Raw genomic sequence first — 16,363 nt, 5'->3', positions numbered from 1 at the left:
TTCCTATCCCTTCATTGGGATAAATAAAGTTCGGTGGCAACTTTGTTCGAACATAAATTTTTTCCGCGACCATCGCGAGGAATCGTATTTTTCGAGATGCGACACTCTCTTAACTTGGTTACTCATGACAATGGTCCTCTTTCACAATCTCAAGGTAGGATCTCTATCACACAAGAGCAAACATCAAAAAGTTCACAAACACAATAAGAGGAATGGACAAAGAATACGTTTGGATGTGAAGTCCTTTGAGATCAACTTTGGATTTTAGCATTCTAAAGGCATGAGGCCTAGTTGCTCTTCAAGAAGTTTAGCATTCTAAAGGCACGAGGCCTAGTTTCTCTTGAACTCCTTTAAGCATAGGTAAAAAAAAGGGGGGCCTTAGAGAAAAAAAAAATCTTAGAAAAAAAAAACAATTAATCCTAGAGTGTCTAAGGGTTTGGAGGAGGCATTCTCTGAAGTAGCTGAGCAAGTAGGTTCTGGATGCCGGAGTTGACTTGATCTTGCTGGTCGAGTCTGGATCTCACCAGTTGTTGTTCTTTTTTAAGTTCGTGCAGAGTCTTGAGAACCAGAAGAGCTAGATCATATGTTGGTGAATCTCCTCGAGTCAGAGCAACCTTATATGTCTTCGCAGCTTCTTCGGTAGCTATGCGAGCAACTTCTTCAACGTCAGCTTTTGCTTTAGCTTCAACATCAACTTCAGCAACAACTCTCTCTTCAGCTTCTCTCCTGGTCCTTTCTTCAGCTTCTTCCCTGGCCCTTTCTTCAGCTTCCTGCGCCAGACGCGCCTCCATCCTCTCTTCAGCACCTCTGATGTAGTCATTTTTGACTTGTTCAGAAAGTCCCTTGAGCTTGAAAACTTCAGATGTTATCCATCTGAGAAATCTGTTCCAGTGAGTCCTTACTTCAAAAGAATTGTCACTGAGCCTGGATTCTTTAGATAGTTGTCTGAGTCTCACATCGGTGTTTTCTGAGAACTTGGCAAAAATCCCATTAATGGTTGGAAAGATGAGGTCAGGTTTAGAGGTTTGACTGGTGGGTTCAGAGGGGTCAGAGATGGGTTCAGAAGGGGGTGGAATGGTTTCAGAAGGTTATGAAGTGGGTACAGAAGGAGGTGGTATGGGTGCAGAAGATTTTGGTACAAACTAAGTCTGTGCAAATTTAGTTGTGGCTTGAAGTTATGCAAGAGTGGGGAGGTTGGATCAGAGGTGTATGAATGTTCAGAGTTTAAGGTGAGGTAATAATATGGAGAGGAACTAGGGTTAGATGAGGGAGGTGATATGGGTTCGTTTAGATAGATGGCATCAGATACAGGGATTGAGGTAGTTGTGAGGTTAAATTTTGGTAGTGGAGGTGAGGATGTGTTTGGTTCAGAAGTGTGGGTTTCATAAGGAATGGGGATATAGATGGTTGGTTAAGAGGGATATATGATAGAAGGTGGTTGAGGTATGGATGAGTGAATTTGGCTAGAAGTAGAACTTAAGAGAGGTTCTGAGATAGAAGACTTACACGGTGTTGAGGAGCTCAGAGGCACATGTTGCTTCTGAGATGCTGAAGATTCTCCTAGCTTCTAAGTATTCTTCTTCTTTTTCTTCTTCTTTTTCTTCTTCTTCTTCTTATCAGAGGGCTCTCTCTTCCTCTTCATGAAATTTGGCGGCTGATCAGGTAGCTATTCCAAGATGAACCCAGAAATATCTATTCCTTGGGCTTTCATATCCTGAAGATAACAGACAATCACCTTTGAGGGGTCGATAGTAGAGAAGAGATACATCCCATTGGATATCTCCTTGTGATCCTTCACAACTTTCCAGGAGGTGTCCAAAGTGAGTTTGACTTTGACCTTGTCAATTAGCCTCATGCTCTTTAGATTCTTGGCATTCAGAGGCTTGCCCACGTCCATTGTGACATCTTCCATCATATTGATAGAGATGAGGTGTTCGACCATCCCACTCTCTATTAGAACATCAGAAATTAATCTCCCTAGAGGGATGTAATTTCTGGGCTTCATGTTGTTTCTGGTATCTCTGACGGAGTCCCTCATATACTTGAAGAGGAGGGACGAAAGGTTCAACTTCAACCCTTTGTGCAGACAGTACAAGATGCACTTTGGTCCGTATTGATGTAGTCAGAGGAGCTGGAAGCTGGACGATGATGGATTATACCCAGAATGATCTTCAACCAAACTCTCAGATTTTGGTGATGTTCTCCGTTCTTTGAAGTTCTCCCTTCTGGGTTCTAAGTGAAGATAGTAGGGAAACTTCCCGGGACATATACTTTTCCCTAGGGTTGATGTTGTATATCCTTCTCCCCCTACAGTTTCCATATCCAGAAGCTTGGCAATTGACTTCTCTGTGATCACTGTCTTGACCCCTAGAACATATGATACAATGCAGTGGTCATCACAATCAGCAAACCTCCAAAATTCCTTCACCAGGAAAGTGTAAATTGGACCATAAAGACGTTTGAAGTAGTTTCCCCACCCTTGTTTCTCCAGTTCTTCAGTTAGACTTATGCCATTCCTTTTGAGGTTGTCAAAATCAATCAATATTTCATACAAAACATCCAGTTTTTCAAAATGGGTGGCAGGATTGATGTGAGGAGGGCGATCAAGAACATGAGGTTATTGATATGAAGGCGTAGTAGTTCGGGTTGTAACTTGTTATGGAGCTTTAACTAGTTGCTCAACAGAATTCATTTGTTGAGAATATTTGAAAATCTGTTGTTGTTGAGGATTCATGTTGCAGTTGTTTAAAGGGATGAAGTTGCAAAAGATATGAAGTTGCAAGGAGGTTGAGGTTGCAGAGAGAATGAAGGCAAGGGTTCGTGTACGCTGTGAGAGTGAAAAGTGTGAAAGTGGGAAGTATGGTAAAATATATACACGTTAAAAACACATGAAAAATGACAACGTTAGCTGAATAAGGGACAAAAGTAATTATGATTGCTAAAACCGAGTTGACAAGCGTGGGGAGAATTAAATGCAGCTAATGATGGTTGTCTAATCTCAAAAATATGCACACTGCTCAAGGGGATCTCAACAGTTTGGATCTTGAGTTCTGAGTTAGACAGTTGTCTAGAAGATCCAAAGCCACACATTTGAGAGACCACATGTTGATGTTTTTAGAGTTAAGAATACCAAAGGGTTTCTGATTCAGAGGGTTTCTAATATAGATATCATCTAACTTGTAGAAGTATCAGAACCAGAACCAAATAAACAACATATGTTTCAACCAGAGTTTATTTTAACATTAGACAAGAGAGACACATGTTCAAATTCATTTTGGGCAATCTTCCATATTTAAATGTTTCAGAATGAAAAGAAATCTATCTTAGGCTAAGGGTTTTATAAAGATGTCAGCCCATTGATGGTTTGTATCTATGAATTTTAAAATGATTAGCTCTTTCTAAACATAATCTCTGATAAAATGATGTTTAATTTCTATGTGCTTCGCTCTGGAATGTAAAATTGGATTCTTACTTAAACATATAGCAACAATATTGTCACAAAAGATAGGGATGTTACTCTCATAAATCTGAAAGTCCTCAAGCTGATTCTTCATCCAGGGCATCTAAGTGCTGCACAGTGAAGCTGAAATGTATTCTGCTTCTACTTTTGACAGTGCAATGGTTGATTGTATTTTGCTTGCCCATGAGATGAGGTTTCCTCCCAAAAACTGACAGTTCTCAGATGTGCTTTTGCATTCCAAACTGTCTCTAGCATAATCTGCATCACACTACCCAGAAATCCTGTACTTTGATGCTTTCTTATACATCAGGCCAAGGTTAGGTGTTCCTTTAAGATACCTCAAGATTCTCTTAACATCAGTTAAGTGAGATTCCCTTGGATCTGACTGAAATCTAGCACAGAGACATACGCTGAATAATATATTTGGACGCGTAGCAGTCAGATAGAGAAGAGAACTTATCATACCACGATAGAGTTTTTGATAAACCTTTTGACTCACCTCTTCTTTCTCCAGAATGCAGGTAGGATGCATGAGAGTCTTTGCTGGTTTGCTTTCTGACATGTTAAATTTCATCAGAACGTCTTTTATGTATTTGCTTTGGTATACATGTGTGGCTTCTGATGTTTGGTTGATTTGAATCCCAAAAAAAAACTTTAGTTATTTCATCAGACTCATTTCAAATTTTGTCTGCATTAACTCAGAAAATTATTGACAAACAGAGGGGTTAGTAGAACCAAATATTATGTCATTAACATATACCTGACAAATCATAAGATCATTTCTGATGTTTTTACAAAAGAGAGTGGAGTCCACTTTGCCTCTGATAAAGTCATTCTCCAAAAGAAACGAACTAAGTCTTTCATACCAAGCCCTGGGAGCTTGTTTCATACCATAAAGAGATTTTTTAAGTTTAAAAACATGTTCTAGAAGTTTTGAGTTTTCGAAACCAGGAGGTTGATGGACATACACCTCTTCAGAAATATAACCATTCAGAAACGCATTTTTGACATCCATCTAATATAATTTAATGGAATAATTTACAGCAAAATATATAAGGAGACAAATAGATTCTAACCTCACAACTGGATCAAAGGTTTCGTTGTAGTCAATACCTTCTTGTTGACTATAACCTTGTGCCACCATCCGTGCTTTGTTTCTGACCACTTCACCCTTTTTATTTAGTTTGTTTCTGTAAACCTATTTGGTTTCAATCACATGGGTTCCCTTGGGTCTTGGTATAAGATCCCATACATCATTCTTGGCAAACTGATCAAGTTCTTCTTTCATTTCCAGAATCCATTCTTTGTCTTGAAGAGCTTCTTCACATGATGTTGGCTTTATCAAAGAGACTAGTCCCAGAAGTGTTTCTTCAGAAACTTTGAATGTTAATCTTATTCTGACAAGTTCATTTTTGTTTCCCAGAATTAGTTCTTCAGGAATATTTTGTCTATTTCTTAATCTTTTCTGATTGATTGTGACTTCAGGTGCTTTTTACGTTTCTCTTTCTGCTTCATCACATTCTTTGGTCTTTTCGTTAGAACCTGCAAGTGTTATCTCAAAATCTGCAAAATTCTCAACTAGCTTTGACTTTTCAGAGTCAAGCTTATCATCAAATTTGACATGTATTGATTCTTCCATAATTTGTGTTTTTGTATTGTATACTCTATATCCTTTAGAGTGTTCTGAGTATCCCAACATAATACACTTTTGTGCCTTAGAGTCAAACTTGTTCAGTATATCTTTAGTATTCATAATAAAACAAGAACATCCAAAAGGATGAAAACAAGAAATGTTGGGTTTTCTTCCCTTGCACAGTTCATAAGGAGTCTTCTCCAGAATAAGTTTGATAGAGATTCTATTCTGAATGTAACACGTTATATTCACAGCTTCAGCCCAGAAGTGCTTAGCCACATTTGTTTCATTGATCATGGTTCTGGATGTTTCTTGGAGAGTCTTATTCTTCCTTTCTACAACTCCATTTTGTTGTGGAGTTCTAGGACAAGAGAAATCATGGGATATTCCATTAGAGTCTAAAAGTTCTTCAAAAAATTTGTTTTCAAATTCCTCACCATGATCACTTCTGACTTTGATGATCTTATAGTCAAATTCGTTTTGCACTTTTGAGCAGAAACTAGTGAACACAGAATGTGACTCATTCTTGTGCCTTAAGAATTTTACCTATGTCCAACGACTATAATCATCAACTATGACAATTCTATACTTCTTAGCATTGACTGATGTTGTCTTAACATGTCCAAACAAGTCAATGTGTAAAAGTTTAAGATGCTTAGAGGTTCAAACAACATTTTTGTTTTTGAAGGTTGTTTTAGAAAATTTTCCTTTATGACATGCTTCACAAAGAGCATCTGAATAAAGCTTCATCTTAGGTAGGCCTCTGACTAACTCAAGTTTATTTAGCTGAGAAATTCTCCTCAAGCTAATGTGACCCAAGTGTTTATGCCACATCCATTGCTCTTCATTTACAGACATTAAACATTTTACGTTTTGATTTTTTAAATCTGAAAGCTTTATTTTGTAAATGTTGCTCTTCCTCTTTCTAGTGAAAAGGACTGTGCCATTTTTCTAATTAACAACTTTGCACAATTTTTTATTAAAGATTATATCATAACCATTATCACTTAATTTACTCATCGATAATAAATTATACATTAATCCCTCAACATAAAGGACATCAGAAGTAGAGGGAAGATATCCATTACCAACTATTCTAGATCCTCTGATTCTTCCTTTATGATTTCCTCCAAAGCCTACGAAGCCAGCATATTTAAGTTCTCGGTTTTGGAACATATGCTTTCTTCTCGTCGTGTGTCGTGAGCATTCAGAGTCCAGGTACCATGATTGGGGTTTTAACTCTGCTACACAGGATATCTTCAACATATATTATTTTTTCTTTTTGTACCAGAATCTGTTGGGTTCTTTAGGATTAGTTCTCCTAGAGTATCTGAAAACTTTGGATTTTCTAGCATTATTAAATTTATGTGTTTGTGTAGGTGTATAATGATAAGAAAACGGAGATTTAGATTTGTTTTCTACAGATGGTTTTAGATCATCTTCATCAGAGTCATATCCAATTCCTTTTTTCTTATTCTGGATGACACGATAGATCATAGAAGCCATTTTGCTTCTTTCAAGTCCGTTGTTCAGAAATTTCTGAAAAGCCTTTTCATATTTGTATATGATGGTGTCAGAAGTAGGTGGAGCTTTAGAAAGAGTTTCTTCAAGTTTTGAACATTTTTTGATTGAAAATTCATTTTCTTTTTCAAGGATAAAATTGTTTTCTTTAAGTTCAAAAACTTTTTTCTCAAGCTTATCACACTCTTCAGCAGTCTCTTCATGAACCCTTTTCAGGTTCTTGAATTTCTGTCAAAACTTTTGATACAAGCTTAGAGATTCTGATAAACAAGATTCCATATCAGAAAGATAAAAGTTAGAGAATACCTCTTCAGAGTCAGACTCTCTTTCAGATGAACTTCTAGAGGTGGTAGCCATGAATGCAACATTTGCTTGCTGCTCTTCAGAATCAAATTATGAAGCTTCATATTCAGATTCATCCCATGTTGCCATGAGTCCCTTATTCTTTGCTTTGAAGGAGTTCTTCTTGAAACTTTCCTTTCTGGAGTTATCCTTCTTGAGCTTTAGACATTTGTTTCTGTAGTGTCCAGGTTCTTTGCATTCGTAGCAAGTCACTTCCTTGTTGGGTCTGCCTTCAGAGGTTGAATATGGACGATCTCCCTTCTGTCTGGGCCTTTTGAAGTTGTTATTTCTTTTTCTCCATAGCTGTTTGATTCTTCTGGAAAGAAGAGATAACTCCTCTTCATCATCAGAATCTTCATTCTCACAGTCATCTTCGTCTTTTTTTTCAGCTTGAAAGGCTTTGTTCCTTTTTGGCTTTCTTCTTTATGATCTAGACTTTAGAGCTACTGATTTACTTTTATTCCAAGGTTCATCTTCCTCTATATCTATCTCATGACTTCTGAGGGAGCTGATAAGTTTTTCAAGGCTTATGCTGTTCAGATCCTTGGATAACATCAGAGCAATAACCATAGGTCTCCACTTCTTGGGAAGACTTCTGATTATCTTTTTGACATGATATGATGTAGTATATCCTTTGTCCATAACCTTGAGTCCTACAAGTAAGGTTTGGAACCATGAGAACATCACTTCAACGACTTCATCATCTTCCATTTTGAAGGCTTCATACTTCTGGATTAAGGCCAGAGCCTTGGTCTCTTTAACTTAGGGATGGAAATTTGACTCATCCTCAATGAGCACCCGCAAAATTACCCAAAAAGGGTAGGGTAAAAACCCGCAAAAATTGGTATGGGCATGGGCTCGGGTAATTACCCACGAAAATAAGTGGGTATGGGTGCGAGTATGGGTACCTTGGTACCCACCCCGCCCCATACCCGACACAATATATATGTATGTATTTTTATTTATATTTTCATATTTCAATTTAAATTATTATATAAAAATGTATGTCTATTAATTCTAAAAAGTATATCAATGTTAAACTATTACTTATTTAATATAAGTGTCTATTTATTTCAACAATAAATTGTTTGAAAACTTTTTAATGTTTTTAAAAACATAAAATTATATGATATTTAATAATTGATATATTTATTTTTAATAGGAATGCGGGTAACGGGTACGGATATGGGTACTTACATACTCATAGGGCACGGGTACGGGTGCTAACTTTGGCCCCCAAGTGGGTATGGGCTCGGGTATAAGGATTTTTTAAATTACGGGTATGGGGATGGGTACTATAGTACCCTGCCCAAATCCTGCCCATTGCCATCTCTACTTTAACTTAATTGTTTCCTTCATGAGTCATCTTCAAAGAATCAATTTTTTTTGTTGTTTCCCTGTTGGTGATCTTCTCGTACTCATTATAGGAGATTGCGTTCAACATAATGGTTCTTGCTTTATGGTGATTCTTGAAATCACGCTTCTGATCATCACTCATTCTGCTTCTTGGAATAGTGATACCGATAGCAGAAATTGGTGGTTCATAACCATTTATGACGATATCCCATAGATCAACGTTGTAGCCTAGGAAGAAGCTTTCAAATCTATCCTTCCAATAGTCAATTTTTTCTCCATCAAAAACTGGAGGTTTGGTGTTGTAGCTATCTTTTTCATTTGTGTTAGCCATGATGTTTTCCTCACACTGGATCTCTCTACATTGTTAAGTGTTTGATTCAAAAATCAATAATAAAGCCTAAGCTCTGATACCAATTGAAGGTAGAGAAAAACAAGAAAGGGGGGTTTGAATTATTTTCACAGTAATCAATAACTTTTACAATACCACACCTACGCAAGTAAATGCTAACAACACAAGAAATTTATCCTGGTTCGCTTGAAAATCATAGCTACTCCAGTACACACGACCAAGGTGATTTTGCCTTCAATAAGGACTTAATCCAATAATCTCAATAGATTACAAAAACGTCTAAGAGTTCAACAATCTCTTAGCACTCTCAAGTCTACAGACTTAAACAAGTCACTTCAGGAATATAAACAAATTTAGAGAAGTACATGTGTTTGCCTTAGTGCTTCTAGGTAAGCAGTATAAACATAATTAAGAACACAGATCAATGATCACACTATGAGCAACAACTCTTATGTGATTACTGAATTTTACAATGAAGATATATTGAGTATGTAGATCAAAAGGTATTGTAGAATTCTTGTGTATTCTTCGTATTCAGCATGATGATGATAAGGCCTTTATATAGTACTTTTATATGATACCGTTGGGGGAAAATTAATGGAGATTTCTTGTCAATTATGAGACTTAATGACATTAACTTTCTTGTCCTTTTCATAGCAGTCTTGGAGCATAATCCATAATTTCCTTAGAGATATTTGTGCCATACTTAGAATACTTCTTGATTAAGTTTCTAATTTTGATGAGTCAGATGATTTATTGAGTGCGAATTAGAGTGAGTGGAGTCAGAGTCTTTGAGCAGAAGCTTGTTGTCTTCAGATATTCTATTAACTAGTCTTTAGATAGTTGTTTGTTGAATAGTCTTCAGATAGATGTTTTGTTAAATAGTCTTTAGATAGATGTTTGTTGAATAGACTTCAGATGTTAGCTTTGTTGGTGTAAGCCCTAGAGGCCAATACTTTTGGTACTTGTATCGACTTATTTAAAGGCATTTTCTTTATTATGGTTTATTAATAAAGTCCCTAGAATAGATAGTCGTTTAATGTATTAAGTGTGACTTAATCATGAGAGCACATTAAACATAAGGACACTATTCTTAAAGTATCCGTAGTCGAGCTTTAGTGTGAAGTGGGATAACATTAAAGCATTAAGACTATTATGTTTGTAGACTGATGATCACATCTCATGGATCATGGATAAAGAGTTATCAAGTCTTAAACATAGGTATGAATATTAGGAGTAATATTTATACCGGATTGACCCGCTATGAGAATACTATATAGAAAGTTATGCAAAGTGTCATAAGTTATTCTCATGGTGATAATAGTGTATACCACTCTTCGACCTGAAACCACTATGGATCCTAGATGTAGAGTCGAGTGCTTTGTTGCTGATCCAACGTTGTCCGTAACTGGATAACCATAAAGACAGTTGATGGGTACTCCACGAAGCATACTGAGGGACATGAGTGTCCTAGATGGAATTTGCCAATCCTGCGTAACAGGATAAATGTCTATGGGCCCAATATTGAACTGGACAAGGGTGACACGGTTTATACCTTGTGTTCTATATAGACATAAGGGCAAAGGGGTAATTATACACATAATTATTATCACAGGAGGTTTTGTCAGATCACATGACATTTTCGTGACTTGGGTAGCAGTGATGTGTTGCTAGATACCGCTCACTATTTATTATGCTAAATGCGTGATTTAATATAATTGCCAACGTCACGAAAACCTATAGGGTCACACACAAAGGACGGATTGATGAGAGATAGAATAATTAAGGAACATCGTAAGGTACGGTGTACTTAAGTAAAATACGAAATATGGTAAGGTACCAAATACTTAAGTGATTTTGGCATTTTATGAGATATGGGCCAAAATGCACTTAAGTGGGCTTTTTGGCTTGAAGCCCACACAAGTGGTTCTATAAATAGAACCCCTTAGGTAGAAGCATTGTAACTCACTGAGACAGAAAACACAACTGAAGAGTTGGAATTTCGTATCTCTCTCTCTCACTCAAAGCCTTCATTCATAACAGCTAGCACTGCGATTGAAGGAATCCGTTCGTGTGGACTGAGTAGAGACATTGTCATCGTTCAACGTTCGTGATCGCCCCGTGGATCTGTATCAAAGGTTTTGATCATCATCAGAGATCTGCACCAAAGGTTTGAATCGCCACAAGAGGTAACGATTCTATCACTGATCATGCCCATTCGTAAGGATCACTATATGGAGAAATTTTTAAATTCCGCTGCGCCTTGGATGGCAAATTCTCCTACAGTGGTATCATAGCCACTTACGAAACCATGAATCTGATAACTGTTTTTGTTCTGTAATAATATGATTAAAGACAGAATGAATCAAAGGTTAAATTGAGATCAATCAAGTTACATATATGTGATATATGTAATCCTGATGCAAAATACATTATATATGATATAATGTTCTTGTTTCGTTCATTCAAACCCTCGATGATTGTTTTCCTTTGAGCGATCAATGGTCGTTTGCTTCTTGATCCGACATTAGTATGGTGAAGCAATGACGTGTTGATCAATCATACTGAATTAACAATCGAGATGTGTTTGACGGTCTGAAATTGGTGCATCAGGGTTAGTGACGACACAAGGGTTGTGTTGTCAGAGAGTTATGCGATTGGGGTTTGACTGCACAAGAGTTGTGCTTTCTAAACACTTTTTGGAACAGTGTTAACCGGTTAACGCATATGGTTAACCGGTTAACGCAATGCGAAATAAATATTTTTGAGTTTTTAACAGTGTTAACCGGTTAACGCATATGGTTAACCGGTTAACGCAAGGCGGAAAACAGTTTTCCAAGACATTTTCAAACAGTGTTAACCGGTTAACGCATTTGGTTAACCGGTTAACGCAAGGCAGAAAACATTTTTTTTTCCAGATTTCAAACAGTGTTAACCGGTTAACGCTCACCCGTTCGGCTAACTCAGTGCTTTAAAAGTGTCAAGTGTTGATACGAAAAGCGACATCGATTTTAAATGAATTGTTCATTAAAAGATGATGATCGGTCGTTGAAATTTAATTTGATTTTAATTAATTAAAGGAATTAATAATAATAATAACAATAAAGTGTTTATTATTGTCCTGTGGTGATCGGTTATGGCCTTAGTTTTCCTTTGTTTTGTTTTGGGTTTTTAAAATACGACCTGCGTGTCGTGCCTCTCTCTTAATCTCCCAAATGTAACTTCTTTTCTCATCTCACTCCCTCGTATGTAAAACGAGTTTCTTTCATGTAATGTAATGATATGAAGAAAGCAAAGAAGTCAGTGCCAAAGGAGGACAACCTTGAAGATCTTGCTTGGAGAAGCTTAGATCGTTGTAGGTTAGCTTAGGTTCTCTCATTGGCTTGGGAGAACAATTGCGCTAGGGGCCATAACTGTTTCATTTTGTTTGTATGTATGTTGATGCATGTGAATGTATGTTGATGCATGTGAGAGACGGTTTATATGATAAACAAGCCGGTGAGATCAGAAAAATTGCAATTCCCTCAAAATAAATATTAAGTTTTAAGCTTTCCAAGTTTTAACACTCATCAAGACTAGTATCGAATAATGTAGGTTTCGCCTACGCGAGGTGCATGTTCTATATTAGTAAGGTGCGATGGGATAATTGTAATATCCAACTGTTAAAACAATGGGTCAAACTTAACTAAACAAATTATAATAAGATTATATATATATATTTAGAAGCAAGAGTTGGGAATGATCCATATGATGGATTGAAATAAGGAGTTATTCACCCAATTGAAATTTTCGAGAGTTGTATGAGATACAATTGGAAGGAGTTCCTACCTAAATAACCTAGTTTTGTGTAATCCGCCTACACGGACTTAGAACGAAGTGAAATATGGATCTCGACCCACTAGAAAATCTTCCAACGAGATTTTCCGAATCAGATGATGAGGGTCATTTGTTTTGAGTAAAATAGTGGGAGCATATTTAATTAAAGGCCTAATTGAATATGTCAATGATACTTATATTTTCATTAATCCTTATGTAGATTACCATGACAGCAAACACCTCTAACAACATCCTGCGATCAATCCTTGATAAGGAAAAATTGTCTGGGACAAATTTTCTGAATTGGCACCGAAACCTGAGGATTGTCCTCAAACATGATAAAAAGCTGTATGTCTTGGAGACACCTGTTCCTGAAGAGGAACCTCCTAGTTCTGCACCTAAGGCAGAAAGAGATGCTTATAAGAAGCATGTCGATGATGCCAATGAAACTGCTTGTCTCATGCTGGCTACCATGAACTCAGAATTGCAAAAGCAACATGAGAACATGTCAGCGTTTGATATGATCGAACACCTGAAGTTACTCTATCAAGAGCAAGCAAGGCATGAGAGGTTTGAAGTTTCAAAAGCCCTTTTTCAAAGCAAGTTAGCTGAGGGAGCCCCTGTAGGTCCCCATGTACTCAAGATGATTGGGTATGTGGAAAACCTTGAGAGATTGGGTTTTCCCCTCGAAAAGGAACTTGCAACTGATTTGATCTTGCAATCGTTGCCAGATAGTTTCAGTCAATTTGTCCTAAATTTCAATATGATTGATATGGACAAATCTCTTCCTGAACTGCTCGCCATGTTAAGAACTGCCGAGCAGAATCTGAAGTCAAAAGGGAAGTCCATTCTGATGATCGGAAATGGAAAGAGACAGAACAAAAGGCCCACTAAGCATAGTGATAAGGGGAAGGGCAAGGAAGTTGCCAATCCCAGACCCACTGCTGCTTTGAAGCCTAGTGGAGGCATAACAAAAGAAGGTACCTGCTTCCATTGCGGTAAGACCGGACACTAGAAGAGGAACTGCCCAAAGTACCTGGAAGATAAGAAGAATGGAGTAGAGACTTCAACTTCAGGTATTTTTTTTATTAATTTATCTACTTCTGCATCATGAGTATTAGATACTGGATGCGGTTCTCACATTTGTACAAATGTGCAGGAGCTAAAAAGGAGTAGAGATTTGGCAAAAGGTGAAGTCGACCTACGAGTTGGCTATGGAGCAAAGGTTGCTGCTTTAGCCGTAGGAACTTTTTGTATTGACTTTACCTAGTGGTTTAATAATTCAGTTAGAGAACTGTTATTATGTACCTGCAATTAGCAGGAATATTATTTCCATTGCTTGTTTGGACAAGTTTGGTTTTTCATTTATAATAAAGAACAAATGTTGCTCAATTTATTTGAATGATATATTCTATGCTACTGCACAAATGAACAATGGACTATATGTCCTTGATCTTAAAATGCCTATTAATAACATTAATACAAAAGGATGAAACCTAACGAGTTAAAACCAACTAGGTAAGAATATTAAAACTCTTCGATCAGATCGAAGTGATGAGTATTTAATCCTAGAGTTTGATGACCATCTGAAAGAGTGTGGGATCCTATCCCAACTTACTCCTCCTGGAACATCCCAATGGAAGGGTGTATCTGAGAGAAGAAATCGAACCCTGTTGGACATGGTCCGATCCATGATGAGTCACACCAATCTTCCAAACTCCTTTTGAGGACATACACCATTGACATCAGCTTACACACTTAACCGTGTTCCATCCAAAAGGTTGAAAAGACACCATATGAGATATGGAGTGGTAAGAGACCACATATGTCTTACATGAAGATTTGGGGTTGCGAAGTTTATGTGAAATGACAAATTTCAACTAAGCTTGAGCCCAAATCTGACAAATGCTTATTTGTGGGGTATCCTAAAGAAACAAGAGGGTATTACTTCTACAATCCTTCTGAGGGCAAAGTGTTTGTCGCTCGAACTGGGGTTTTCCTAGAAAAGGATTTTATTTCCAAAGGAACCAGTGGGAGGAAAGTAGAGCTTGAAGAAATTCAAGAATCACAAAGCATCGATACACCTATGGAGGAATTAGAGCAGGAAACACAAATGGTTGTGGAAGAGCAACCTGCTCAAGTAGAACAAGACCGGTGTAGGTCAGGCAGGATACGTCACCTACCTGAGAGATATGGATATCTCATAACAGAACAAGGTGATGTATTACTCATGGATCAAGATGAGCCTGTGACCTACCAAGAGGCCATAACTGGTCCCGAGTCTGAGAAGTGGCTAGAGGCCATGAAATCCGAAATAGATTCCATGTACACGAACCAAGTTTGGAACTTGGTAGAGCCTCCTATAGGAGTTAATCCTATAAGATGCAAGTGGGTCTTCAAAAAGAAGACTGACATGGAAGGTAAGGTACATACCTATAAGGCAAGACTGGTTACAAAAGGATATAAACAAGTTCATGGTGTTGACTATGATGAAACCTTTTCACCAGTTGCAATGCTTAAATCTGTTCGGATTTTACTTGCTATCGTTGCATATCATGATTATGAAATATGGCAGATGGATGTCAAAACTGCTTTCCTTAATGGGAATCTTCTTGAGGATGTGTACATGACACAGCCTGAAGGATTTGACATACCAGAAGAAGCCCATAAGATATGTAAGCTACAAAGATCAATCTATGGATTGAAGCAAGCTTCCAGAAGCTGGAATCTTCGTTTTGATGAAACGGTAAAACAATATGGATTCATCAAGAACAAAGATGAGCCTTGTGTCTACAAGAAGGCTAGTGGGAGCATGATCGTGTTCCTGGTGTTATATGTAGATGACATATTACTCATTGGAAACGATGTCCCTACCCTGCAACAAGTAAAGACTTGGTTGGGGAAATGCTTTTCTATGAAGGACCTAGGTGAAGCAGCCTATATATTAGGAATCAGAATCTATAGAGATAGATCACAAAAACTGCTTGGCCAAAGTCAGAGTACATACATAGACAAAGTGCTGAGACGCTTTAATATGAATGATTCCAATCTGGTTATGTGTTTTCCTTAAATGGTGGCACTGTGAGCTTGAAGAGTTCAACGCAAGATGCAGTTGCTGATTCTACAACTGAGGCCGAGTATATTGCTGCCTTAAGTGCAGCAAAGAAAGCTGTTTGGATCAATAAACTTGGCATAGTCCCTAGCATTATGGATCCCATTGGTCTCTATTATGATAACAATGGTGTTATCGCACAAGTTAAGGAGCCTAGATCTCACCAACGATCCAAACACATACTTAGGCGTTGTGCGAAAATATGTAAAGTACCTACACTTGACAATATAGCTAACCCACTGACAAAGCCTCTTGCGCAGCAGAAGCATGATGGCCATAGTAGATCAATGGGCATACGGGGTATGCCTGATTGGATCTAGTGCTAGTGGGAGATTGTTGGTGTAAGCCCTAGAGGCCAATACTTTTGGTACTTGTATCGAATTATTTAAAGGCATTTTCTTTATTATGGTTTATTAATAAAGTCCCTAGAATAGATCGTCCGTTTAATGTATTAAGTGTGACTTAATCATGAGAACACATTAAACATAAGGACACTATTCTTAAAGTATCCGTAGTCGAGCTTTAGTGTGAAGTGGGATAACATTAAAGCATTAAGACTATTATGTTTGTAGACTGATGATCACATCTCATGGATCATGGATAAAGAGTTATCAAGTCTTAAACATAGGTATGAATATTAGGAGTAATATTTATACCGGATTGACCCGCTATGAGAATACTATATAGAAAGTTATGCAAAGTGTCATAAGTTATTCTCATGGTGATAATATTGTATACCACTCTTCGACCTGAAACCACTATGGATCCTAGATG

General features: G+C 37.5%; 1 protein-coding gene across 1 annotated transcript; it reads right to left on the bottom strand.

The window, feature by feature from the left end:
* Positions 1-428: 428 nt before the first annotated feature.
* LOC127129571 (uncharacterized) lies at positions 429-8,643 on the bottom strand. Its single transcript, XM_051058724.1, has 2 exons — positions 8,478-8,643; positions 429-967 (listed from the first exon to the last, which is right to left on the bottom strand). The coding sequence occupies exons 1-2, from the start codon at positions 8,641-8,643 to the stop codon at positions 429-431; spliced, it is 705 nt and encodes a 234-aa protein (XP_050914681.1).
* Between the last annotated feature and the right edge of the window lie 7,720 nt (positions 8,644-16,363).

This window comes from Lathyrus oleraceus, chromosome 3 (assembly GCF_024323335.1).
Source record: "Lathyrus oleraceus cultivar Zhongwan6 chromosome 3, CAAS_Psat_ZW6_1.0, whole genome shotgun sequence".
NCBI classification, from domain to species: Eukaryota; Viridiplantae; Streptophyta; class Magnoliopsida; order Fabales; family Fabaceae; genus Lathyrus; species Lathyrus oleraceus.
This window is presented reverse-complemented; position numbering and strand designations above follow the sequence as displayed.